This window comes from Protomyctophum parallelum (assembly GCF_964188405.1).
Source record: "Protomyctophum parallelum genome assembly, chromosome: 1".
NCBI lineage: Eukaryota > Metazoa > Chordata > Actinopteri > Myctophiformes > Myctophidae > Protomyctophum > Protomyctophum parallelum.
The window spans coordinates 64,972,670-64,999,590 of NC_139697.1; the positions used below are offsets into that span (position 1 = coordinate 64,972,670).

The 26,921-nt window shown below is 40.4% G+C and overlaps 1 protein-coding gene across 1 annotated transcript; it reads left to right on the top strand.

Annotated features, from left to right (window-relative positions):
• Positions 1 to 18,521: 18,521 nt before the first annotated feature.
• cnih2 (cornichon family AMPA receptor auxiliary protein 2) lies at positions 18,522 to 25,691 on the top strand (the record flags this gene model as incomplete). Its single annotated transcript, XM_083772783.1, has 6 exons — positions 18,522 to 18,611; positions 23,411 to 23,479; positions 23,857 to 23,904; positions 24,363 to 24,475; positions 25,337 to 25,480; positions 25,664 to 25,691. The coding sequence occupies exons 1-6, from the start codon at positions 18,531 to 18,533 to the stop codon at positions 25,689 to 25,691; spliced, it is 483 nt and encodes a 160-aa protein (XP_083628909.1). The 5' UTR covers positions 18,522 to 18,530.
• Between the last annotated feature and the right edge of the window lie 1,230 nt (positions 25,692 to 26,921).

A 26,921-nucleotide genomic window follows, 5' to 3' on the forward strand; every position in this document is an offset into this window, starting at 1 on the left:
CCCATCGTTTTTTGAATTTATGAATTTTATTCATCCTCGTTTTTCATAATTTTGTATGTAGGACTAGTAGCCTATAGCATGCCAAAGTTTGTGCTATTGCCATAGAGAATGCATTGGGCGTTTAAGTTAAATAACTCAGAAACTATAAAACATTTCAAAGTAAAAAAGTTCCAGCATGTGTCTCCACAGTAAGCTGAATAATAAAAAGTGTGAATGGAGTTTCTAGGTGAAAGTGATTTTTGACGTGCCAATGTTTGCCATTGAGCCCCATTGTAAATTTGAAAGCACTATATTTCTAAAACTATGAAACATTTCAAAGATTCCTTTTCAGGCAAACATGTCCACCGTAAGATGAACCTAAGTAGGCTAGAATGGGGTTGGTAGGTTTAAGTATGTAGGACTAGTAGCATGCCAAAGTTTGTGCTATTGCCATAGAGAATGCATTGGGCGTTTAAGTTAAATAACTCAGAAACTATAAAACATTTCAAAGTAAAACTTGACTTAAGACTATGGACTATAGCCTTTCGCTTTTCCGTGATTTTCACCTTTTGTTCAAATCCTCCGAAATCGTGAAAAACAACATACTATAGTATGCCCTCCGTGATCATGGACTATAGCCTTTCGCTTTTCCTCGATTTCACGTTTTTTCAAATCCTAAACAATGATGAAGAATCGCGCACTATAGCATGCCACTTAATGACCTTGACCAATATCAATGACCTTGAGCAGTATAAATGACCTTCAATAAGACAAGTAAATGACCTTGACCAGTATAAATGACCTTGACCAGTATAAATGACCGTGACCAGTATATGACTGTGACCAGTATAAATTACCTTCATGAGACTAGTAAATGACCGTGACCAGTATAAATTACCTTCAGAAGACTAGTAAATGATCTTCACCAGTATAAATGACTTTGACCAGTATGCGGTCCGTGACCATGGACTATAGCCTTTCGCTTTTCCTTGATTTTCACCTTTTTTTAAATCCTCAACAATGATGAAGAATCACGCACTATAGCGTGCCGCTCAATGACCTGAGACCATGGACCAATGAACCATGTAAATACAACACATTGAGCAGGGCACTGCAGGGAGTTGAACCCCGTTCCGGTAAACCAGAAGTCCGACACCAGTGCCTTAGTTTTTGTGTTGTTGTTCATTTACAGGTCCAGGTGTAGGTGCATGTGTGCATGTGTGTGTGCACGCTTTAATGACCACTGTTGGACCCCATGGGGATCAAGGACCTCAGGGAGCCACCCATAATTCACAACGGTCACAGCGAACGCTGTTGCATCACAACTGGTGGCCAACAGTCGTAACCAACACCGCCGCCGACCCACAGGAGAATACCATCGCACAGTGGTATCAGACCAACCACAATCAGCCAGCCCTCAAACCAAACCCTTCGACCTAGAAGAACTCGAAACTGCAATGGGAAAGTTGAAACCTGGAAAAGCAGCAGGGATTGATGACATACTGGCAGAAATGATACAGCACCTGGGACCTAACGCAAAGACCTGGCTTGTGGGGATGCTGAACACATGCATGGCAGAGAAAACCATCCCTTCTGTCTGGAAAAAGGGATTGCAATCCCTAAACCTGGCAAAGACCCATTATCCCCAAATAGCTACAGACCCATTTCTCTCCTCTGCATCACCTACAAAGCTCTATGAGAGGCTGCTACTCCAACGCCTCGTTGTCACTCAGACACCAAGCTGACTAAAGACCAAGCTGGTTTCCGTCCCGGCCGCTCCTGTGCTGGACATAGCTGAACCTCACCCAACACATTGAGGATGGGTTTGAGGGAAAACAAATAACTGGAGCAGCATTCAGAGATCTCTCTGCTGCCTACAACACTGTCCAACACCGCACAATGTTCAGGAAAAGCCTCCTCAACAACAGGCGCTTCTATGTCCAGTCAAATGGAGTAAATGGAAAGCCCAAAAGAACGGCCTCCCACAAGGTAGCGTGCTCGCCCCCCTCCTTTTCAATATCTACACAAACGACCAGCCACTACCATCAGAATGCCGACGACCTCTGCATTACCACCCAACAAGCAGACTTCCAGAAGATTAAGTCTGTCCTTGAAAGTGGCCTCCAAGAAATGTCAAGCTACTACAATACAACCACCTGAAACCCAACCCATCAAAAACCCAACTATGCAACTTCCATCTGAGGAACCCAGACGCGAAAGAGAGGCCTCGAGAGTCGAGACTGACTGGCTGCGTTGGCTGACTGGGCGGGCTTGCTGGCTAGCTGTCTACCTTGATCTCCGCCTTAAGAAAGAAAGACAGAAAAAGAAATGCACAAATTTAGATCGACTTAAACGCTGTATATTTAATAAAACAATTCTGGACAGGAATCCTGTATTGCAGGCGTGCCCAAAAGGTACGTCGTGATCTACCAGTAGATCACAAAGGCTGTGCAGGTAGACCACATGGCATGCCCCTGTATATAATCTATCACTTGAATTAAGGTGACTTGATTGATTGGCATAAAAATGCCTGTCAGCTCAAATGTTGCACACAAACATCAGTAGCATTACAAAGTTATTGTGACAGTAATAATTGCTATAGTGTGTGTCCAGTAACAGTGTTAAGTGTTCAGTAACAGGAATATTCCTGTCTCTCCAGCTCTTTAATACATAGAAAAGGAACATTAAGCTATTTATGAGCTTAATGTTCTAGTTCTAATTGTGTCTGTTACATTACAATTCCACTGAACACACACTATAGCAATGATTACTGTCACACTATAGAACTAATTAACACTGTTACTGAACACTCTATACTATAGTCTATAGCAATGATTACTGTCACACTATAGAGCTATTTAACACTGTTACTGAACACACACTATAGCAATGATTGATTTGATGATTATTTATTCAGTATTTGAGCCACGGACTTGATTTGAGGCCATTTAGCCTCTCAGACCCATTTGAGCCACTGATCACCATTGTGAGAGTCTATAAATGTAAAATGGTGGTCCGTGGCTCAAACATGTTAAAACTTGTGAAGATACTTGTTAATGTTTATATATGTTAATACTACTTTGTAGTGATGGGCCAATGAAGCTTTTATGAACCTCTGAACCACTTTAACCAATTGGTTCAAAAATGTGTTAAGCTTTGAAGCTTCAGTGAATATTGACATGTGCTGGCGAAATACTAGACTGCATTTAATTTAGGCAGCAGAGACAGTGAAACACTTACTACAGGACACAGCAAAACTTTAGTAGACTCATAGACTTTTCAGAAAGTATTTATTTAAAGACGTTACACCGGACAAAGCCAACTCGTGTCGTGACAAATCATGACAACACAATGTTGGGCCAAACAAAGAATTAGAAAGTAGAAAAAACGGCAGGTACAACACATTGGTGTTTTTCTTCTTCGGTCCAAAATATTGTTTGTGGTCATGATTTGGACACTTAAAGGTCTTTAAATAAACACTTTTTGAAATGTCTATGGGAAAAATGCATTGGGATTCATTTCCTGGGCCGGCAGTCATGAAAGGGGGCGGGACTGCGACAGTCTATAGTATGCTGTCCGAGACCATTTTTTTCAAATCCTCTTGTAGATCAGAAGTGATTCTAGGGTTAATCTAATTAATACATACATGAAAATTGGATTTATTTATTACATTAACCATATGAACGAATGAATGAATATTAAATTAAAAAAGTTGCAATCAAAGATTTGGAACTCCTCTGTAGTAACGAAGAACGAAGTACTAGGGGTACGAGAACCATGTGATCAGAACCATCACTGGCCTCTACACTGGCCCCCGGTTAAATACAGAATAGAGTTCAAAATCCTCCTCACCTATAAAGCTCTCAAGGTCAGGCCCCACAATATCTCAAAGAACTCATCGATCCCTACAATCTTAACAGAACAGTGCGTTCATAGTTTACAAAAAATGGAGGCAGGGCGTTTAAGTCCCGGGCACTTTCTCCCGGCATCTGTCCTCGGGGGTGACACGCACTGCACAGTCAAGACTAGATTAAAAACCTATGACAAAAGGTCACCCAACAAAGTGAAAAGGGTGAGAAGAGAACTCCTCCACCCAACCAACGTGGTCACACCGCCAGGGCGAGTTATTGCACAAACAAACACTGTTGTATATTGTGTACACGTAATAGAGGCTAGTATTTTATAGAGAATATAATTGTGTTTAAGTGCTTTGCATATGAAATGTCTTGTAGTTTACGAGAAAGACCGAGAAATAAGCGAGAAATTAGACAGAAATTAGACTGAGAAATATAAGCGAGAAATTAGACAGATTTTTTTTTTTTTAGACTCAATCTTCGTATAGAAATGTTTAGGCATTTTGAGCAAAGATCCCGGGAGGAGAGAGATACAATTCAGATACAAAAGTCAGAATACGAAAGTGAGGCAAGAGGAGACACATGGGTATTGATGGAGCTCGTTAATCTTTGACAACGATCAGGCTTTTCGAGCCGGGTTCTTATCGAGCAATTAATTTTTTTGTGGAAAGACCGGAGACAATTCTGAACCGAACCAGTATAATTTACTAGGGCCTTCAAATACAGTACTTTTCTAACAGCTGGAAGGCAATTGACCTTTTTACCAATACAATAAGAAACTGTTAACAGGTTAATATATGTTCCGCCACTTTAACAGCGTAATTGTGTTTACCCAGACAGTGCTGGTTGGCATTTATTGATGGCCTCTTGTCTTGATTTAAACATGACCGGGCCACTATACCTCTATGCTTAACAAACTCGATAAGCCCAAAGCTTATTGATAACGGGTACTCAATAAGCTTATCGGATGTTTTCGGGTATCGAGCTCCATCCCTACACATGGGTATCAACGTTTTATTGCTCACGGTCAAGCGGTTCGGGTTATGAGCTATGCCCGTTTAAAGTTTCAGTTGATTGCTATAGAGCCACCCATTGGCCAATGGTTGTGGGCTTCGCGTCCTCACCGTTTGGCATTGCCCTCTAGGTTGTCCCGATCAGATGGGGTGATCGGAAATCAGGGCCAATCGTCATTTTCAAATGATTGGAATTGGGAGCCCAAAAGAATATATAGATAGATATTGCCAAGTTTCACGTACAGCCAGAACTGATATTCTTTGGTGGAAGGAGAAGAGAAAAATAAGGGACCAAGAGTCCCTTCGGGGTTGGCCCCTAAATAGACTTGTAACTCAACTGTATGGAGTACAAACACAGTAAAGAACATGGGGGTTATCATCTATGAAAAGGCAACACAATGAGCAGAAAATGAACCATGTAAATACAACAAATGGAGGGCACCGCAGGGAGTTGAACCCCATTCTGGTAAACCAGTAGTACCACACCAGTGCCTTAGTTTTTGTTTTATAATTTACAGGTCCAAATCAGTCATTAGTTTCAATTTTGCAAAATATGTTTTAAACTTACTCTTGCCGACCTCCTGCGGCAAGATAATTAAAAAAGAATTAAGATAGCCTACACACTGAATTTGAATCATGACTATGATTATGTCTTTATACAATTGAAAACTGGAAGACTCACTCCAAATACCTTAAGGAAAACTCCTCAGACATAAACTAAGAAAATATTTTATCTCGTCATGCTCATAAAGTGCTGCAAAGTGCTAAAAGTGAAAAGTGCAGCAGAAAACACTCGCCTACTGACAGGCATGAATGAAGTTTTAGCTGCAAATGGTAGCATAAATAAATCACATCAATACACACCACATAATGTGATGTGAACTGACACGATGAAGCTTCACTCGCACATTATAAAAGACATGCATCACATCAACCAACATCACATACCTACCCTAACCTAACCCCATGTTCATTATGTGATGTGGGATGACATGATGAAGCCTTACTCACAAATGTGAAATGAGACGACATAAACACACATCACATACTGGGCCTGTGTTCATAGGTGATGTGGGCTTACGTGAAGTTTTACTCACAAATTAGATCAAATATAGCACCAACAATGGTCTTATGACCTAGATGTTAGCTGCTGCACTTTAAGCACTTAGAGCGCTTTATGAACATGAACAAAATAAGAGATTTTCTTGGACTCCACCCAAGCAGTTGGCCTTAGGTTTGTGGCGTGAGTAAAAAGTGTTTTCAAAATATTTGCAAAAAAGAAAAAAAGACAAATGCCATTTGACGATTGACATAAATTATACGAGGTGCAAATTATGCAATATGGCAGCAGCAATACTATGGATGACATTAGAACACAACAGCAATAAACAAAATGTATGGCGTGAACGATGCCGAATGACGTGATAGCCGCAAGTGCTGTGAAATCACATTAAAAATAAAATCACATAAATGCACATCACATACCAGGCCTGTGTTCATATCTGATGTGAACTGACGTGATGACGCTTTACCGGCAAATTACTTGAAACGATACAGCTCCAAATGAGAAACTGTACGCGAGACACGACCCGAATCACACACACCATACACTAGTGAAGAACTAGTGTCATAGATAGGCAAGAAAGAAATTACTTATAAAAAAAATTAAGCAAAATGCGATTAAAAACTCTGAGACCACAAAAACAAATAACTTTATTAAAGCAAAGAATAGAAGAGGTAGAAGATGGTTGGGTAGAAACCTTGTACGTCCAAAACAGTTACTTTTCTGGACCAAAAAAAAAAAAAAAAAAAAAAAAAACTTGTGATCCAATGCTAGAATGAATAGTGTTCCGATGTTATTTAGGCACAAGCTCTTGTTGATACTTCACCGGTTAGATATAAATATAAAAAACAATACATGTTATATTAATTATAAATATGGGCTATTTTTTGCTACTTAGTGTGTGACACTGTAGCATGACCAAGTAGGGAAATTAATTTACAAAAGAAGGTTGCACTGTGGAGATACAAGGTTTCTGCCCAACAGCCAAAGATAATAAACTACGCTCACTTACCTTCAATATCAGCTAGTAAACGCAAAACAAACACTAACCAAGGAAGCAAATGACACAGCGGCCATCATTTGCTTCCTCCGTTAGACCTACAGCATAGGCTGTAAACAGGGTAAAGGGGCTACATGCTACCATAATGACACAACATAATCACATACCTCCACATCACATTTGTACACACAAAAACCACTAGTGAAGAACTAGGGCAATAGATAGGCAAGAAGAAATCAAGAAGAAATAAAGACATTACTTGTAAAAAAATAAATAAAGCGAAATGCGATTAAAAACTCTGACAACCAAAATAAATAACTTTATTAAAACCAAAGAATAGAGACGAGACACTAGAAGAGAACATACATATGTGATGTGGACAGACTTTACCCGTAAATTATGTTAAACGATTAACTCAAAGTAATTTTTTACCAAAATTGTGTGCTACCTCCTTTCTATTTAAGGACAACATTTCGATCTCGATAGATCTTGACCTGACGGGGTAGCATGTAGCCCACTTAAACAAGCAGCAGGAAAAATGTTAACTAACCTTCACTGCTAAGAGCACCCAGCAGTGGCAACAGGAACAGCACCCAGCAGTGGCAACAGCATAGAGATCACCCAGCAGTGGCAACAGCATAGAGTTCGTAACTCCTGTCAGCTTCACGTTCTGAAATGGCAGGGCAGAAGAGAAGAAAATAATTAGTTGTCGGCCTACAGGATGACATTTTGGAAGTCATAACAGTCACTGACAGGGCTGCGTCACCATTATTTCACTATATAGTCACAAATTGTGATTAACGCGTCAACTCATTAAAGCGCCACTTCACCCCTTTTTCAACCAGATCTTATTTTAATGATGTTTAAGACACAAGAAACACTTTCCTGGGAGTTTGTGTGGGTATAATATGTTGCGCAGCATAAATGTGATAAATGCTCCGTTTGTACTCGCCCATTAAATAATTCCAAAGATGTAGTGCGAGATATTGTCCTCTAGTTTCATATCAATGTGAAAGTTCTGGCACAAAACGTGTATTTCATCAAATATCTCCACAGCATTCGCACAGGCACCTTTCACGCCGGGCAAAGGGATGACAGCTGGACTGCATTTATTAAAACTTCCTCAAGTTTTGGTATCACACACAATCACCAATTGACCAGGGAAACACAAATGTTTGGGGCACACAATCGGCAGGTGCGTTGCAATATGCGCTGGATAATTAATCACACCACCTGCCAATTGTGCCCAAATCTTGTGTTTCCCTGATGACGTTTGTGATGATCAAAGGAAGTTTTGATAAATTAAGTCCAGATGTCATTCCAAGCGCCTTTGCCCGGAGAGAAAGCCGTCCGGGTGCAGCTTGTGAAAAAGTGGAGATATTTGACTAAAACATTTTATGATAATGACTTCACATAGATATGAAAGTTGAGGACCAAATCGGACTCCCAAGTCTTTATTTCAAAGACTTGAGTCAGATATGGTCCTCAACTTTCATATCTATATCCATTTATTGAGTGAGTACACACGGAGCGCCGACCACATTTATGCCGCCATGCTGCCGCTGCAAACTCAAGTCTACAGCATTGATCTATGGCTCTGGTATGTGAAATACTGTAATGCATGTAACAGACATTCTAGGGCTATAATTAGTCACATCTGCCTTGTGCAATTTTTTTTTTATGAAGCCTAAAAGCCATGAAGAAATTAAAAGTTTGTATTCATATGTGACCAGATTTCACTGAGCCTGCCATCGTGCAAATTCCAGCTTTTCACCCGAGTAGAACTTCGTCCCCCGCAAAATGCGTTAATAGCACAGGCTGACTCCTCACATACTAGAGCATGTCTGAAATAGACATAAATATGAAATAAATGCTTAAGCGTAATGTTAGTCCACAGAAGTGAACCCGTCAAGTCTGTTTTCTCACCTCGCTGTTTTCTGCAAGACATTACTCTATAAGCCACATCTCAAAAACTGGTGGGTCAAACTGAACAACCTATGTCAATTTGAAGCTATGATTCAGTGCTAAAATTCAAAACAAATCCAATGGTAGTCCCTCAGTCAAATATGTTCAACATCAATCATAATTGTTAATTGCAAAATAATGGTGACACAGCCCTAGTTTCTACTACAGCCACATGTAATCCAGGTACGTACCGTGGGGGGCCTTCCGTCGCACGGTTGAAGATAAGCTGGTATTAATAGAGCCGTGAAGGTTGTATGGCACAAACGTCCCGAGCACCGTTCACTTCGTAATCTCAGGGAGAGCGTTCGTTGTCACCGTTATACGTTTCAGCCCAGCCGAGTAGACACTCTATTATACCAGCCATCTCCTGAAGACTGCATCCAAGGTCATCGCATGACACCAAGGTCACATGATTCACCTGTAAGACACAAACATACGCCAACATTACATACATTGGAGAAAACAAAAAACATCTTTAAAAATAAAATCTACATTATATTTCCCTCACAGGTTTAGTTCTGATTTTTGTTAACTTAAAGTTGTAGATCCAGTCATTTGGTCGTGGTGGTGGTGGTGTGTGTGCGGGGGGGCAACTCGTTAAATAAATTAATCCACAAAAAGGAAAATAAAAAAAAATAGTCCCATGTCACTGACAGGTTAAAGGGCCCTTTAACCCGTCAGTGACATGGGACAATCTTTTTTGTTCAGCCCTTTCGCAACCAGATCTTATTTTAATGCCGTTTGGGAGACAAGAAACACTTTCCTGGGGTTCTTATGCGGGTAATATGATTTTTTAGACACTGGGCTCACTTCCTTCCTGGACCATATCCACAAGGAGGAGCAGTGGACCAAACTTAATTCAAATAAGATCTGGTTGCAAAAGGGTTGAAGTGTCCCTTTAAAGTTGAAATCAAGTTGCTCTGTATGGCAGAAATACAAAGGACTATATAGTGCTGTGGATTCATTTAGTTTTAATGTGTGACCAGACTTATCAAAACAAACATGTTGAGCTTGTAGATCTGCTACTTTTGAATTCTGAGAAGTAAGTCTGTAGGCTACATTTTAGTTTGCCATCCAGCAGAGATAGACATTAATCGTATGAATGTGTAAATGCTACAGTTACAACTTGTGTACATTATGTAGCCTATACACAAGTAAACGTAAAAAAGGTATTGGCATCAAAATGTACTTAAAAAATATAATGTACCCATGATGCAGAATGTCCCTTTTCAAATGTTTAAAAAATAAGTCTACAAGCTCACAATGTGTTGCATCACAATGCATTGTGAGTTTGTAGAACAGCTACTTTCAAATGGCCAAAATATGGCTGTAGTGGTAAATTGCAATGTAGCCTATAGGCTATGTTTTGTAATAATAATCCCAATCTACAAAGTAATTAACTGGTAATTAAAAGTTTCCAAATACTTGTAGTGGAGTATATTGCCCACAGTATACTTCAGTAAATGTAAATATTTACTTTCCACCATTGTTCATGTTCAAACAATGTTTTGTTTGTTAGCTTCCTTCTCAAACATTCCTCATATTGTTGTCAATTTACTGCCACAACAAATCACCATCAGTAAAAGCACAAACGTTAACCGTGTCTAAGCTCAAACAATCATTACCTTTTAGCAGCACGCCCCAAACACTGCTAGGCACCGCATGGGGCTCCATTTTAAATCATAAGCCCCGCCTACTGTATCCGGATCTAGACGTCGGTCATTGGTCTGTCTGAGTGAATGGCTCACAGCTGTGTGGATTTACAAGCTGCGCATGCACGCACGACAGACAGACAGACAGACAGACAGACAGACAGACAGACAGACAGACAGACAGACAGACAGAGGCTGTGGCTACACTGGCAGGCGTGAAAGCTTCAGTTGTCCGTCGCGTCAGGTCTCACTTTAAATCCTTCCGGGGCTTTGGGCGGTTCCTAGAGGAGACGCACACGGAAGCCTATTTAAACGCCTGTAGTCCTCTATTTCTTCGTTAGCGAAGTGGGCGTGAGAGGGACGTTTGAGTGACAAGATGTTGACACAGACAAAGGCGCATTCTAGTGTAGGCTCTATATGTTGCTGCCTTGCTACTTGGCTATGGAGTCAGTCGACAGTCGACTGGTTAATGTACTTGCCTTTGGAACGGGGGACCCGGGTACGCCTCCCGGCCGAGGAGTTTTAAAACTAGTTTTGTTTTCGCCGACGACTTGCGGACGGACAACTTACATCTGACGCTCTCCTCCGCGCGGCGTCAGATGTAAGCTGCCGACAAGCGTGTGTCACCCGGCGGTGAGAAGGAGAAGGAGATTTTTGATTGATTGATTTAAATATTTATTAACAGTTTGCAGAATTACAATACATTTCAAGCACAAACTCAATACAAAGACTGTTAACTGTGAGTGGACGAACCAATTAAGCATTACACTTGTTTACAACAGGGTCCACATTGTTCAATTCATCAAAACATTAAAGACGTACAAATAGACACTTCTATATAGTTAAAGAACAGAACAGGAATTCATCATAAAACAGTGTTCCCTGACCGGGAATCGAACCCGGGCCGCGGCGGTGAGAGCGCCGCACCCTAACGACTAGACCACCACGGAGATGGATAATGGTGATGAGAAGGGCAGCACATGATGAAGAGAACGGGCTATTTTATAAAGTATAAAAAAAAGTTATTTTCAATGTCATGGATCAGGGTTACAGTAGTAAATGACAATGTAATTCAGCCAGGGGTGCCATGGATGAAAAGATTACAGGGGTGATCTGAAGCAAACATGAGAACCAATGCTTTACTTTATTTCTTCAGACGATTTTTCAATGTTTTGTTAATAATTTGGACATAATGTTACTTCGAGCAGTTCGAGCTGCCCACTGCCCAGATGTCTTCCTGTATCCCTTGACATGGCTTCACAATTCCCTCCCATGGGGCGTTTGACAGCGTGAAAGAAGACAACTACAAGTATAACTCCTCCCAGTGGACGGGCTGCAGGCTGCATCTGTTCCATTGGCTAGTGCCTATCACTGCCGGGTGACGCGCTTCATTTTCACGCTTGTGCGCGGCTTCCATTTGAGTCTGTCCGTCGCGTCCATTTGAGACTGTCCGTAGCGTCCGTCGGACGCGGAGGTGGAGCTTATTTTCCATCCACCAGCTGTCTAAAAAACCCACGAAGAAGAAAACTTGCGCTTCAAGTTCACGCCTGCTGACGGCTAGATGTGCTCACAGGGACTGACAGACCTAGAATGGTTTGGACATACAGCAAATTAATTATATAATATATAATTCATTTAACAATCACATATTATGTGATTGTTCTTTATAGCAATTTTATGTTTCATGCATTTTTATTTTATTTATTCATAATTATTTGAATAAATGGTCACCTTAAATTACTTTGAAATGATTTGTAGTTTTTGAGCATTTTAACTTAAACGCCCAATGCCTATTTTGCCAATGGCAATAGCACTTCACTTCCAACACAACTTCTTAAAATGTATCAACTTTTCAAAATGAAAATGTCAAAAATGTCAAAAAAAGCAGATGTACATTTGTATATCTGCAATTTTTTGAATAGCCAACATATAAATGTTGTTTGTTTAGGCCTACCTCTGAGTCACCGATTCTTAAGAGTGGTCCAGGGGGTCCCCAGCTAAATGATAATTTGGAACCAAATGGACCCTTATGCACAAATTAACATTGCTTTTACAATATACATTGGGGTCTCAGAGATAGAAATGCCATTAAATAGGGGTCCATCCATAGCCTGTTGCATATCAAACTGGGCGTCCTTTAAATGAAAATGGTTGAAAATGACTACTGTAAAGATCTTCTGTTATGAGGGTCTTTGGCATACATTTTCAAATGGGGGTCTGCAGACTACGATGGACAGTAGCTGTGGTTTAAGATATATATATATATATATATATATATATATATATATATATATATATATATAATTGAAGCCCTATGTATTAATATGTAAGTATAAAGTAAATTGTATTTATAGAGCACATTTCACAGACAAAGTGTCAAAAAGTGCTTCACAACAATAAAAGCAAAACATATCAATATTAGCAATAGTAATATTAATAATAAAAATAAGAATAATGAAAAATAAAGCAAAGAAAGAGAAAACAGAACAAACGGCACTGGTAAAAATAAATAATAATAATCAAGAGATCAATACATGTTGCAAAGGCCTGTCCAAAAAGGTGGGTCTTTAAATGTTTTTTTAAAAGGTCCACTGAGGCCACAGATTTCAGGTGCTCCGGGAGGTCATTCCAATGATTCCATAGCCTGGGGGCGAAACTAGCCAAGGCTCGATCACCTTTAGTTTTTAGCCTTGTGGGTGGAACGACCAGCAGGGCTTGGGATGAGGATTTCAGAGGCCTTCTAGGAACATATGGGTGGAACGACCAGCAGGGCTTGGGATGAGGATCTCAGAGGCCTTCTAGGAACATATGGGTGGAACGACCAGCAGGGCTTGGGATGAGGATTTCAGAGACCTTCTAGGAACATATGCATGGGTGGAACGACCAGCAGGGCTTGGGATGAGGATCTCAGAGACCTTCTAGGAACATATGGGTGGAACGACTATAGCAGGGCTTGGGATGAGGATCTCAGAGACCTTCTAGGAACATATGGGTGGAACGACTATAGCAGGGCTTGGGATGAGGATCTCAGAGACCTTCTAGGAACATATGGGTGGAACGACCAGCAGGGCTTGGGATGAGGATCTCAGAGACCTTCTAGGAACATATGGGTGGAACGACCAGCAGGGCTTGGGATGAGGATCTCAGAGACCTTCTAGGAACATATGGGTGGAACGACTATAGCAGGGCTTGGGATGAGGATCTCAGAGACCTTCTAGGAACATATGGGTGGAACGACCAGCAGGGCTTGGGATGAGGATCTCAGAGACCTTCTAGGAACATATGGGTGGAACGACCAGCAGGGCTTGGGATGAGGATCTCAGAGACCTTCTAGGAACATATGGGTGGAACGACCAGCAGGGCTTGGGATGAGGATCTCAGAGGTCTTCTAGGAACATATGGGTGGAACGACTATAGCAGGGCTTGGGATGAGGATCTCAGAGACCTTCTAGGAACATATGGGTGGAACGACTATAGCAGGGCTTGGGATGAGGATTTCAGAGATATACATATGGGTGGAGTAAGTCACAAAATGGGGGTGCCTGACCATGGAGGGTTCTGTGTGTGATGACAAGAATTTAAAAATGAATTCTATAATTTACTGGGAGCCAGTGCAAGGAAAACAAGATGGGTGTGATGTGGCAGGATCTCCTGGACCTGGTCAGCAATCTGGCAGCAGTGTTCTGAACTAGTTGCAGGCGGTCTAATAAGGATTTGGAGAGAATTACAGTAATCCAGACGTGATGATATAAATGCATGGATGATCATTTCTAGCTCCGGGTGTGAAACGACTGATCTAAGTTTGTAATAATATGTAATAATAATACACGAAGAATACGCGAATTAGTAGCGTGCCAAATGTTGTGTTATTGCCATTGACAATGCATTAGTCGGACATTTAATCAGAACACTAAACCTGGGTGATTTTCCCCCGGACTATTGTATTTTTGCAGTTGCTGATGGTCTGAGGTGGGTGGGTCTTTCTGTACCTTCATGATGCTCAGTGACATGGTTTTTCCTACAGGCAGGTGTTCGCATGAATTTCACGAGTGTTTAGTGATAGTGTGATAGAGAAAAATCCAATCCAATGGACTTTTCTTTTTTTTTTCTTTTTTTCACTCGACCATTCTCACACATGGGTGGACCAAAGGAGAAGTTCCCAACTTAATTTCTCTTTTTTTTTAGGAATATAAAAAAAAAAAAAATGCACGTTTTTGAAATCTATTTTTTGTTTTTTGTGAAAAGCCATGAGGAAATATTAAAGAAGAGTACCTCAAGTTGCCATGTATTGCTGTACTGCAATACTGCAATATATTTTGAGAAATTTCTTTTATGGAATACTTTTTATTGGGTAAAATATACCCGTGTTTAGTGATGGTGTAACAAAAAATATGTTTAGTGTTCTAGGGTTAAGTTAAATAACTCAAAATCTACAAAACATTTAAAAGTTCCAGCAAGTGTGTCCATAAAATCACAAAGTTCCAGAACCACAGGAACACGGCCAGGGTGCTGGCCCGGTTCTGGCAAGCCGCTTCACGAACCGGGTCCCCGGAACATCCAGACCCCCAGGAACATGGCCAGTCCGGTTCCGGCGAGCCGCCCGCATCCGGAATGGTTGAGAAATGACAGAGTTACTGTGTGGGGGTCCCTCTACTCAGTCCGGTCAAAGATCTTCTTCAGGCATCTGCTGAATAATAGGTAGCCACATAGCTATTCTGTACATACAAGTAGATCCACAATGACCAATCACAGTCACTGCTACAGAGCACAGGAGTGCTGTTCTGTCCATGTACACATGTGTTATTGGTCAGATGTTTCTATTTTATATGCATACATGTGCTTTTTGTGATCATGTCGACACACGGTTGTTTTAAATGTGCTCTATATAAATAAAGTTTGATTTGATTGGTTGTATGAAAAATAAAACATAAACTATTAGCCTATTGGAACAAGTGGGTCGTGCATCACTAGGGGGCACTGTTAGTATGGCTTGGGGTCCAGCATTATCAACATACACATGATACAGTATAAGTCTGCATGATCAACATACACATGATACAGTATAAGTCTGCATGATCAACATACTCATGATACAGTATAAGTCTGTATGATCAACATACACATGATACAGTATAAGTCTGTATGATCAACATACACATGATACAGTATAAGTCTGTATGATCAACATACACATGATACAGTATAAGTATGTATGATCAACATACACATGATACAGTATAAGTCTGCATGATCAACATACACATGATACAGTATAAGTCTGTATGATCAACATACACATGATACAGTATAAGTCTGTATGATCAACATACACATGATACAGTATAAGTCTGTATGATCAACATACACATGATACAGTATAAGTCTGCATGATCAACATACTCATGATACAGTATAAGTCTGTATGATCAACATACACATGATACAGTATAAGTCTGCATGATCAACATACACATGATACAGTATAAGTCTGCATGATCAACATACTCATGATACAGTATAAGTCTGTATGATCAACATACACATGATACAGTATAAGTCTGTATGATCAACATACACATGATACAGTATAAGTCTGCATGATCAACATACAGATGATACAGTATAAGTCTGTATGATCAACATACACATGATACAGTATAAGTCTGTATGATCAACATACACATGATACAGTATAAGTCTGTATGATCAACATACACATGATACAGTATAAGTCTGCATGATCAACATACACATGATACAGTATAAGTCTGTATGATCAACATACTCATGATACAGTATAAGTCTGTATGATCAACATACACATGATACAGTATAAGTCTGTATGATCAACATACTCATGATACAGTATAAGTCTGCATGATCAGAGTAGATGATACAAGTAGCAAGTGGCATGAGAAGAGAAGGAAGTGAGAAATTAATGATTGATAAATGATGGATGACCCACTATTAATGTTATAATGTAGACATATCGGAGGGTATTATTATTATTATTATTATTGCAAGAGATTGAGAGAGAATAGGAGAGAGAGGGGGGAGAGAGAGAGAGAGAGAGAGAGAGAGAGAGAGAGAGAGAGAGAGAGAGAGAGAGAGAGAGAGAGAGAGAGAGAGAGAGACAGAGAGAGGTAGAGCGGTAGAGAAAGAAAGGAGAGAAAATGAGACATGCTATTGGCTGGCTCATTAGAACATCTGGCGTGACAGAACATATTGGAGTCAGAGAAAAAAGGGGAACAGGCAGAGATAGACAGTCCCCTTTCGAAATCCCCTTTTCCCTTTTTGAAATCCCTGCTGTGCTTTCTTTTTCTTTTCTTTTTAAGAGCGAGACACAAAATAAGGCGAAGGAGGTTTGGAAGATAAAGGAGGAGGGAAGGGACAAGAGATACAGTATACAGTAGGTGCATTTGTTGGAACTTCAACACGTTGTGGAGATTTCATTTCAGAGAACACATCCCTTGTCAGCATGTAGACAATTTCCTACATCCTGCGAAGAATATATTTAGTTGTATTAAAATCTTGGGTAGAGGTAAAAACAATAACTAAAATAAACAGCAAGCGATACGGCTGAGGGAGAGAGGGGGAGAGAGATGTAAATCAGAGCAATCAGACATGGTGTCGACCCAGATTGACAGAGCCAGAGTTTGGCAGGAAGAGCGTGGAATATCTGATTTGAATGACACATTTACAACCAAATGCAAGTATTCTCTCCTTGTTATTAAGGTCAGCTGAAATATTGATCCATACTATTGGAGACGCTGTTAAGATGACTATAGTCTGTGTAAAATATGATTTAATTTAATTTAATGTAAATTGAATATTTTACTCCTTGGCAATCTATACTTTGCTTGTTTAGTTGCACAATTGGGTGTCAGTGACTTGGTAATACCAAGTTGTTATACTAAAGTTGTTTACCAAAATCAGCTGTCAATGTCTAGAATTCTTTATTATTGTTTAATTTTGTGCAATCATATGTGTACAGTCTTGATGCTCATTCTTTGCATACTGTAACCTACATAAATAACCACATAGTAGAAACCTATAATCATAATGCACATGCTTTTCACCAAAAGATGAAAAGGGAAACAATGCCATTTCCTCTTATTTCTAAAATAGGTCTTGCAATAGCTATAATATACTAGTGCGTTTTATAAGTATTGTATATGTCTTAACAGACTTCTTAACAGACCTCACATACTCAATTGTACAACAAAATAAGTAAATTAAAAAGCCGTAAACATAACTCGACCACCGATACGTAAAAGACAACATCACAGATTGTGACGTTTTGGAAGAGGAATGCCGTTGAATCCCACTGAGAGAGAGAGCATTAGAGGAAGCTCTGTTTTGGTTTTTGTCAGGGTGTCAGTGAGACACCTTTGGTTGTTGTGTCGCTGTGAAGAAAGATGTGTTGGCTTTGTGTAGAGAGAAACTCTAGGGAGGGGGAAGAGGAGGGGACAGACATTAAACCTGTCAGAAATTGAAAAAAGGTGTGCATCTCCAGAGCAGTAGCTGTGAAGGCAGAGCCTTCAAAAGCTTTCTGTACAGCCTTTTCTTCGTTAACTTTTTTTTTTTTGAGGGAGAGAGAAATTCCCCCGCTTCCCCCCCACCCCCCTTCCTCCCAACTGATACGTGAAAAGGGGAGGATGTGACAATCGTAAAACGTAGATCAAAATCCTTTGACAAGACAGTGAGCATACAATAATGCAGAAAAAGTTGTCATGTTGAGGATTCTCTGGCTTTTTCTCAGCGGCTGATTCACCATTGGCCAGACACTACAGACTCTCATCACAACCTGTCCTTAGTATGTCTGGGTCAGGGTGAGGAGAAAGAGGACAAAACAAGATATTAACCTCCTGCAAGGTGGGAGAACAAGCTATATCAGGAGAGAGAGGGAGAGATCCCCCAGACAGTAGAGAGAGGGATAGAGTGGGGCAAAGTTCCCTCTCTCTCTCTTTCGCTCATCCCGTCTTCAGGCTGGCTAGCTCAGCCATGGCGTTCACCTTTGCGGCCTTTTGCTACATGCTGACCCTGGTACTGTGTGCCGCACTCATCTTCTTCGTCATCTGGCAGGTGAGTTCTGCACACACACACACACACACACACACACACACACACACACACACACACACACACACACACACACACACACACACACACACACACACACACACACACACACACCTAGAAATTAGACAGGTGTGCCTGTACTTTAATAGTCCAGAAAAGTTAATTTAATTCGGAGTGGCTCTGAACCTGAGCAGTATCTTACCTTTACAATGCATTGAATAGCCTAAGGCGAGTGGAGACAATCTAAGTTTGGGGTATAATGTTAAAATATATAGATATATAAAAAGGGTAATGGCGGTTTTATGGTGTTAATTAACACAAACGGCAAAATCCAGTAAAAGGAGATGTATAGAGCAGCTGTGGGAGTATACAGCAGCTGCATGTCTCTCAGTGCAGTGACATTCTGTGATTATTTGCCATAATGATATTTGAAGAAATCACACCCGTGTGAAGTGAGGGGCACCCGGGCACTCTTATCATCATACAGTACATCATCTCATTCAGGCCAATCACATTTTGCGTCCTCACTTTTGTTTTTGTCTTCAATGTTTGTGTTTAAACTTTACACACACCCGGAAAGCTGGCATGTATCATTTTCGGCAAAATACAACAAGACGGAGCGTTGGGGGATGCGTCAGCTATAGGTCAGGAGGGGGGTGCACGGCCAAAAACTTTTGCGGACCGCTGCTGTAGGGAGTGATCTGGGATGTGGTAGGGTGGTTTGCCAACGAGATTCAGTTACCTCAATCTCCAAAAACCTTTTTAGTTTTAGGCATTTAGGCTCATTAGATTACCATTTTAACCCAGAGAGACAAATACAACCATTATAAGCTTCAGTTCATTCAAATATATTACAAGCATTTGCTGGTAAACAGCACAATGTCAGACTCACAGGGGCCGGCCGAGACAGGTTTCTTTGATGCTAAGGGATGAGAGGGAATTAAGTGCCAATATGAGATTGGCAAGTATTGTATTATTTCTTATATATTTGTTACTGTGCACTCTGGCACAAACATGCAAAAATGAGGTGCATTCTAGCCCTGCAAGAGTTCTGCATGTTCTCTCTTGAACACAGGGAAATGAACCCACGCATTTGCAATTGAAAGGTACAGAAGAGCTGGCCAAAAATCGGATTTAAAGATGCAACATTGGTTGGTTTTCTGACCCTGATTGCTCTTATGCCAAGATGCTTGCGTGCGCCCTTTCAAATGTAAAGCCGTAACTGTAGATTTGTGTGATAATGAATCACAGATTGAGACATACAGTACAGTATATGCTTTCACCACACACATGAATCATGGCAACACAGTGGTACAGGTATTACTGGAAGTGCTGGGGCTATACTATAATTACTTGTCTAATGAAGAAGGGCGAGCTGAGACAGCATCAAGCCCAATCTTTTGTGTGAAAGAATTGTGAGAAAGCGCGTGTACAGTACAGTACAGTACAGCAGGCATGTCCAAAGTCCAGCCCAGGAAGCAATTGTGGCCCATGGGTACATTTTATATGGCCCGCAGCTGCCTTCCTAAAATGCATTACGGTATACTGTATGACCGACCAGAGCATGGGAAAGTGTGTGGGAAAATGCATAGCCTACATTTAAATGTCGGTGTTTTGAAATTAACCTGCGCAGATACAGTAGGCCATTTCAATTTTATTTAACTTTTGAAGAGAGATGTTTTATTTGAACAAAATACGATTTATTCCTACTGTTCATATAATCATGCTTGTATCGCCAACTGTGGATTAATCATGAGCAGATGTACATTTATGCAATTTCTCAGCAGCCATATTGAAAAATATGCCGCCATATTGGAACCTAATGTTATTGTTTTATCTCACTTGGTAGAAATACCTCCAGGACATATCTCATACCAAAATTAGGGGAAATTCTAAGTTTTATAGGCCCCGCAAATTGGTGTAGTCCAAAATCTATGTCCAATTGCAAACTGGCGGCCATCTTGGAAAATGGAGGAATTTTGCGTGGCCCGAGGTTGATTATCGATTATGGTCATATAAAGGTCATCTGTGCCAAATGTCATGCTTGTATCGCCAACTGTGGATTAACCATGAGCAGATGTTCATTTATGCAATTTCTCAGCAGCCATATTGAAAAATATGCCGCCATATTGGAACCTAATGTTATTGTTTTATCTCACTTGGTAGAAATACCTCCAGGACATATCTTATACCAAAATTAGGGGAAATTCTAAGTTTTATAGGCCCCGCAAATTGGTGTAGTCCAAAACGTATAGGTCCAATTGCAAACTGGCGGCCATCTTAGAAAATGGAGGAATTTTGCGTGGCCCGAGGTTGATTATCGATTATGGTCATATAAAGGTCATCTGTACCAAATTTCATGCTTGTATCACTGCATTATCTGCACTATCATGCATTGAAAACAGCTATTTCCCGCCTAGCTATAATAGCAATAGTGTAATAAAAAATGTAAAAGCAGAATTGTTTTTGTTTTGTTCACAGCACAGTGACTGGCTTACATTTTGGTATGCCGTCAACAAATATATATATATATAGCATACATACATATATAGTATACACGCAGTGTAAGGTGGCAACCCATTTACCCATTAACATGTTGTATGTTATAGTAGCCTATAAGAAGGGATATACCGATCTCAGGGACAGAGTATGCACCTGTCAGTCTGTCTGCAGGACTGGAATTTGCACAGGCGTCACTGGAGATATGCACGTTCAGTATTCAATACACAACCCTCACCTCCACACAAGCAGTTCCTACAAATGCCAAATGCCACACAACTCCAGAATCAGCTGTCAATGCGATGAGACGCTATTAGTGTGAAACACAAATGAACACAAAAAGAAACAGCCTTGAAATGACTAGATGCTTTGACTCATGAATCGAGCGAGTGGGTTAGACTGAGTATGAGTCAGTCACCGTGAGAGAGATGCTAACGAGACTGCATGTGTGGGCGTGTCTCGGCAATGAACCATGTGATTGAAAAAGCTTATCAAACTATGATGTCTAACCCCCCCCCCCCCCCCCCCCCCCCACACACACACACACACACACACACACACACACCACCTGCTTTCATCCATAGTTAGAGCTCCCCCTTTTCCATGTGGGGTATCGACCAATACCATCGCTTGTTCACTGCTATAGTAACCATGGTGCCCGTTGAGGGGGTCTGACCATGTCACCATGGAAACTGCATCTGTTTACAACATAGACGAGTGTGAAATAGACCACTATATATTCATGCTATTAGGGGTAAGACCCTTCCTCAGAGCAAGGACCAGGGGTCCTTGAGGGGTCCCCGGCAAAATGTGTTAATACAGCATCACAATCAGATGAACCACTTTAAACCTATATACCGTTGACTATTTGAAAATAGAAGATCTGCCATTTTATAAATAATAATTGACTATTTTGGAAACATTTTAACTACATAAATATTGTGTGATTTCAGATTCATATTAATTTGGGGGTCGTTTTTGAGAACCACTGGCTTAGAGATAGGGTTTGTTGCTCACATCAGACATTGCTGATGTAATACAGACACATATTATCTTGTTGTAGTGTACAACTGTACATACTGTACAAGCAGTGTCTGCCTCTGGTTATGGGTAGGCGGGCGGTCCCCTCACTCTTGTATGTTATTTACGCACCATAGAAAACTGGGAGGGAGATGGTGAGTGGGAGGCAAATGGCTGATCCTAGACCTGCCGGGGAGCACTTGTGTAGGGGTCCAGAGGCAGAGGAGGCATAATCACTTAATATGTCGATCGCCACCTTTTCATCAGCTCATTCTGCTCTTCAGCAAAGCGTAAACATTAAGCTCCATTGTTTGAAAGTTGAATTGACAACTGGTGAACAGCAGTGAATAATTAGGATTCAATTTAGAGCTTCACTGGCAGATGAAGTACTACTGATGAAAAGAGAGGAGAAAAAAAAGTATAACGATAAAGAAAGCTAACATTTTGTGATTAAATTGCTGGCAGATCAAAGCACCTTGAATGTTTCTATTGCGCTTCATCACAGACATGCAAACAGTCCTGTCTGATGCTCACCTCACCTTACATGGAGCAGCCAATTACACATCAATTTCAGAGGACTTACTGTATCTCCCTGACATAAAACAATACCTTCCTTTGCTTTAACCACTTCAACCCTTTCCGGGCATGTCATAATTATGCTAACATTCAGGGAAAATAGGCAAACATTTAATACAGTGCACAATGTGCCATGTTGTGAGCTTTTAGATCGTCTGTTTACAGTGAACATATTTAGCCTAGAGGGGGAAAATGGAGGGCCCCTAGTATAGAGATCTGGGGGGACTCCAGTCAACTAAGGATATAGAGTTTTACTGTTTTTCTGTCCTCACCTCAATATCTCCTCAGACATTTCAATAAAGGACCACAGAGAACAGCATGCATGCATGCATGCGCACGCACGCACGCACGCACGCATGCACGCACGCACGCACACACGCACGCACACACACACACACACACACATATATATTATTCAAATTGACAATTATCTTACACAAAAGCTCAGAAGCATACTGTCCAGATAACAATCTGTTATTCTGAGCATGTATATGGCAAGCTCGGATATCGATTATTGTTCATACTGCAGGACAAGAATGCTGCTGTGGTCTCTAGACATACAGTCTAGACGGCTTCTGTCTTCCATATTTGCATCTGTATAATACAAACATACATATACAAGAGTACTGTACTGTACTGTACCATACCAGTTACTTGTATTTTTAAAGGTCAGTCATTCAAAGTGTATCCATGTCACCTTGTTTCAGATCACTGCATTTGATGAGCTCTGCACGGACTTCAAGAACCCGATTGATCAGAGTAACCCCACAAGAGCAGTAAGAAATCATTTTAACAAATATAATTGAAGATTACTCACTCTGGTGATTGAATGTGAAGTAAAATATATAAATAGAGTGAACATCCTACATGTGAACACTTGGATATTCCACTGTGGATATTCAAGAATGGATATTCCAGATCATTGAAATAATGTGGTGAACATGCAATTATTTAGCTTGCTTGTTTGTTTTGTCCACAGACTGACTGGCCATGTTGCCAGTGTCTAGAGCCAAAAACGGCTATTGATCATGGAATTAATTAATTATTCGCAAGAACGTTTCTGTTTGTTGTGTGACACCCCATTATTGTGCCCGGTTGTGTTCTAATAAATAATTCTAATGTAATTTGATTATTTATATTCTGTGTTCCTCAGAGGGAGAGAATTCTCAACATTGAAAGAATCTGCAACCTGCTTCGAAAGGTGAGTACCGCAATTATACCTGGGGTGAGAGGTGGTGGGAGTGACATAAGAGCACTCTAATCTTGATAACATTTGCCTCTCTATGATGAATCAGAGCAACACTATATACTGTATACAATATAGCTGAACTCCCTTTTCCATGCTATTTGTAAAACCTGATGACTATATATTGCATTCTTGCTTGTTTTGTGTCATAATAACTCAAAACCTTCTCTCAGTACACTACAGTGTTTAGTTCAAAATGTACTGTGATAGTCACAACTAATAACATTCATCGGCTCTCAAATATTGTTACATGAAATCTTTCAATTATGCATGTGTGTGGTCATAGAAACACAGACAGACAGACAGACAGACAGACAGACAGACAGACAGACAGACAGACAGACAGACAGACGATAAAGAGAAAGAAAGATCATTGTCTATATTTTAGCACCTGACATCCTGTGTGCTCTCAGTTGGTGGTACCAGAGTATTCCATACACGGGCTCTTCTGCCTAATGTTCATGTGCGCTGGAGAGTGGGTCACACTGGGCCTAAACATCCCCCTGCTGTTCTACCATCTGTGGAGGTACGCACACAAGCTCCACACAGCTCTAATGCTTCATTTATAATGTACTTACTGGTGGCACAGAGGTGTTGCTTGACCAAAATGACTAATTTCAAGTGTTTTTCTGTTTAAACATGAAAAATAAGAATACCTAATCTTTTATTTGTATTTGGTTTAAACTTTTTGTAATTGATTATTTTCTCCTTCAGGCCAGAATGTGCTACAAAAGTACAAATACAATAAATGTCACTGTTTCTTGCAAAAACATAATCACCAGTGAGCATCAAATAGATATTCCATAGTGTAGTTACTTTCCAATTACAGGCAAACATTTCTAACAAAATACGGTATATATATAATATGATGAACGCAACACGTTGGACTGAAATGAGGGGCTTCTATACAGTGAGTGCACTAGTTGCCAAAGAGGCTTTCACTCCTGCCGATAGGATGTGCCACAAATGTGAAAACTGTATGTCGTAGAACAGGCATTTCCCCCCATAGCTTCATAGGGTTCTGACAGCCGCAACCCATTACTTACACAGCCCTGGGTACAACACCCAGCCTGGCGGAGATATTTGCTCAGAGGGAGCCCCTTTCGATTTATTATTATTATTATATTTTTTTAAAATTCAGTTTAGATTAATTTAGTTTAGTTTCGGGAGTGGGTAAAGCGTTTATTGTTTCAACCTTTTTAGTTTTAGTTTAGTTTTTTGTCATTGAAGTATGCAGGTGTTTGAACAAAAGATGGAAACAAAAATAAAAGATAAAAGAAGCTCCGTAGTAGCTCCCTTACTTTCGGTGCAGGTGGTGGACCTTCTTTTGTCTTTTAACAACCAAGCAATAAAAACCTAACTATAGACTATCCTGTGTCTCTTGAAGATATTTCCATCGGCCAGCAGATGGTTCAGAGGTGATGTATGATCCTGTCAGTGTGATGAATGCAGATATTCTCAACTACTGCCAGAAGGAGTCCTGGTGTAAGCTGGGTTTCTACCTGGTGTCTTTCTTCTACTATCTATACAGGTACGTATTAGACAAGACTAAGGAACTGATAGCAAATCATTTAAAGTAAAATTGATTATACTATTATAAATTAAATGAATGAAAACTGTTAGTCTGATACATTTACAGTATGTTATCCCAACGAATAATGTTTTAGAATTATTATCTTCCCGTTTTATTTTCCTTCTTTCTTTTTTCTTCTAGTATGGTGTACAACTTGGTGAGCTTCTAGAAGACCAAGAGACAAACACAATATGGCCTAAAGAGATGACAAAAGAACCACTCTTGCCTCATCCTGTGTCTTAGATGCATCATTGGCCCTGGTTCAGCCCATAATGAACGCAGAAAGTTAAGAGGACATTTGATGCTGTGAATGTAAACTCTTTTGTACAGCTGTAGCCATTGAATAAGCCCCACTTCTTAACACTCTGACCTTCAGAACCCTACGGCCTACGCACTTCTTAACACTCTGACCTTCAGAACCCTACGGCCTACGCACTTCGGCACCCCCTATGAGGAATCACGTGGATGGATCTTTTGTATAATGTTTTCCAGAAGTTACAAGGATTGACCAAGTCAGTAAAAGTAATCGTAGAACGATAGGTATACAAGTCTTTGTGTGTAGAAATATACTGTGTGTCATTGTGTACCGTTCAAGAATAGATGAATCCTGACGAATTGCAGAACAAAGCAGAAACGTTGCACAGAGGGGGACTTTACAATGTCTATTGCTGTGTTGCTTTAGACCAGACTCTGCCACCGGATGGCAGGATGTGTGATGTTTTGAAGGTGTGAAATGTAAAAAGAAAAAAAATGGAAAAGGAGAAAAAAGTGCTTGTGTTGCCTTTGACCCATTATATGATTTCACAATATTTCTGAAGGGCTGAAGTTTATCCCACACTGCTCTCAGATCTAGTGCGGTCACGTATTCACTGTGAGTCTCCAAACTTGTACAGTACAGTAAACATTAGGGGCAATAATGAACGTAATCAAAAGACTATAATAGTAGTATTCATTGGTTAAAAACAGGCAAGATGATTTTGCCATACTTATGATACTTCCATATTGGGAAGGGGGAAATCATAAAATAAATATAATAATATATATTCATAAGTTAAATGTGATTGAAGTGAATGACGTGTTTTTAGACAATAGACATCTATAAAATCAAATGGTGGCAGGTGTTTTAATTGTACTAGGTATCAAGCATTTAGGAGCTTTTACGAATCAAGTCAGTATCATTACAGAACATCTCTGTTTGGGCACCTTTGAGAAGAGTCTACAAATCGAAGTCAAGTCAACTTTGATGCCCTGGCACCAAACTGTTCTGATGCCCTGGCACAAAACTGTTCTGATGCCCTGGCACAAAACTGTTCTGATGCCCTGGCACCAAACTGTTCTGATGCCCTGGCACCAAACTGTTCTGATGCCCTGGCACCAAACTGTTCTGATGCCCTGGCAC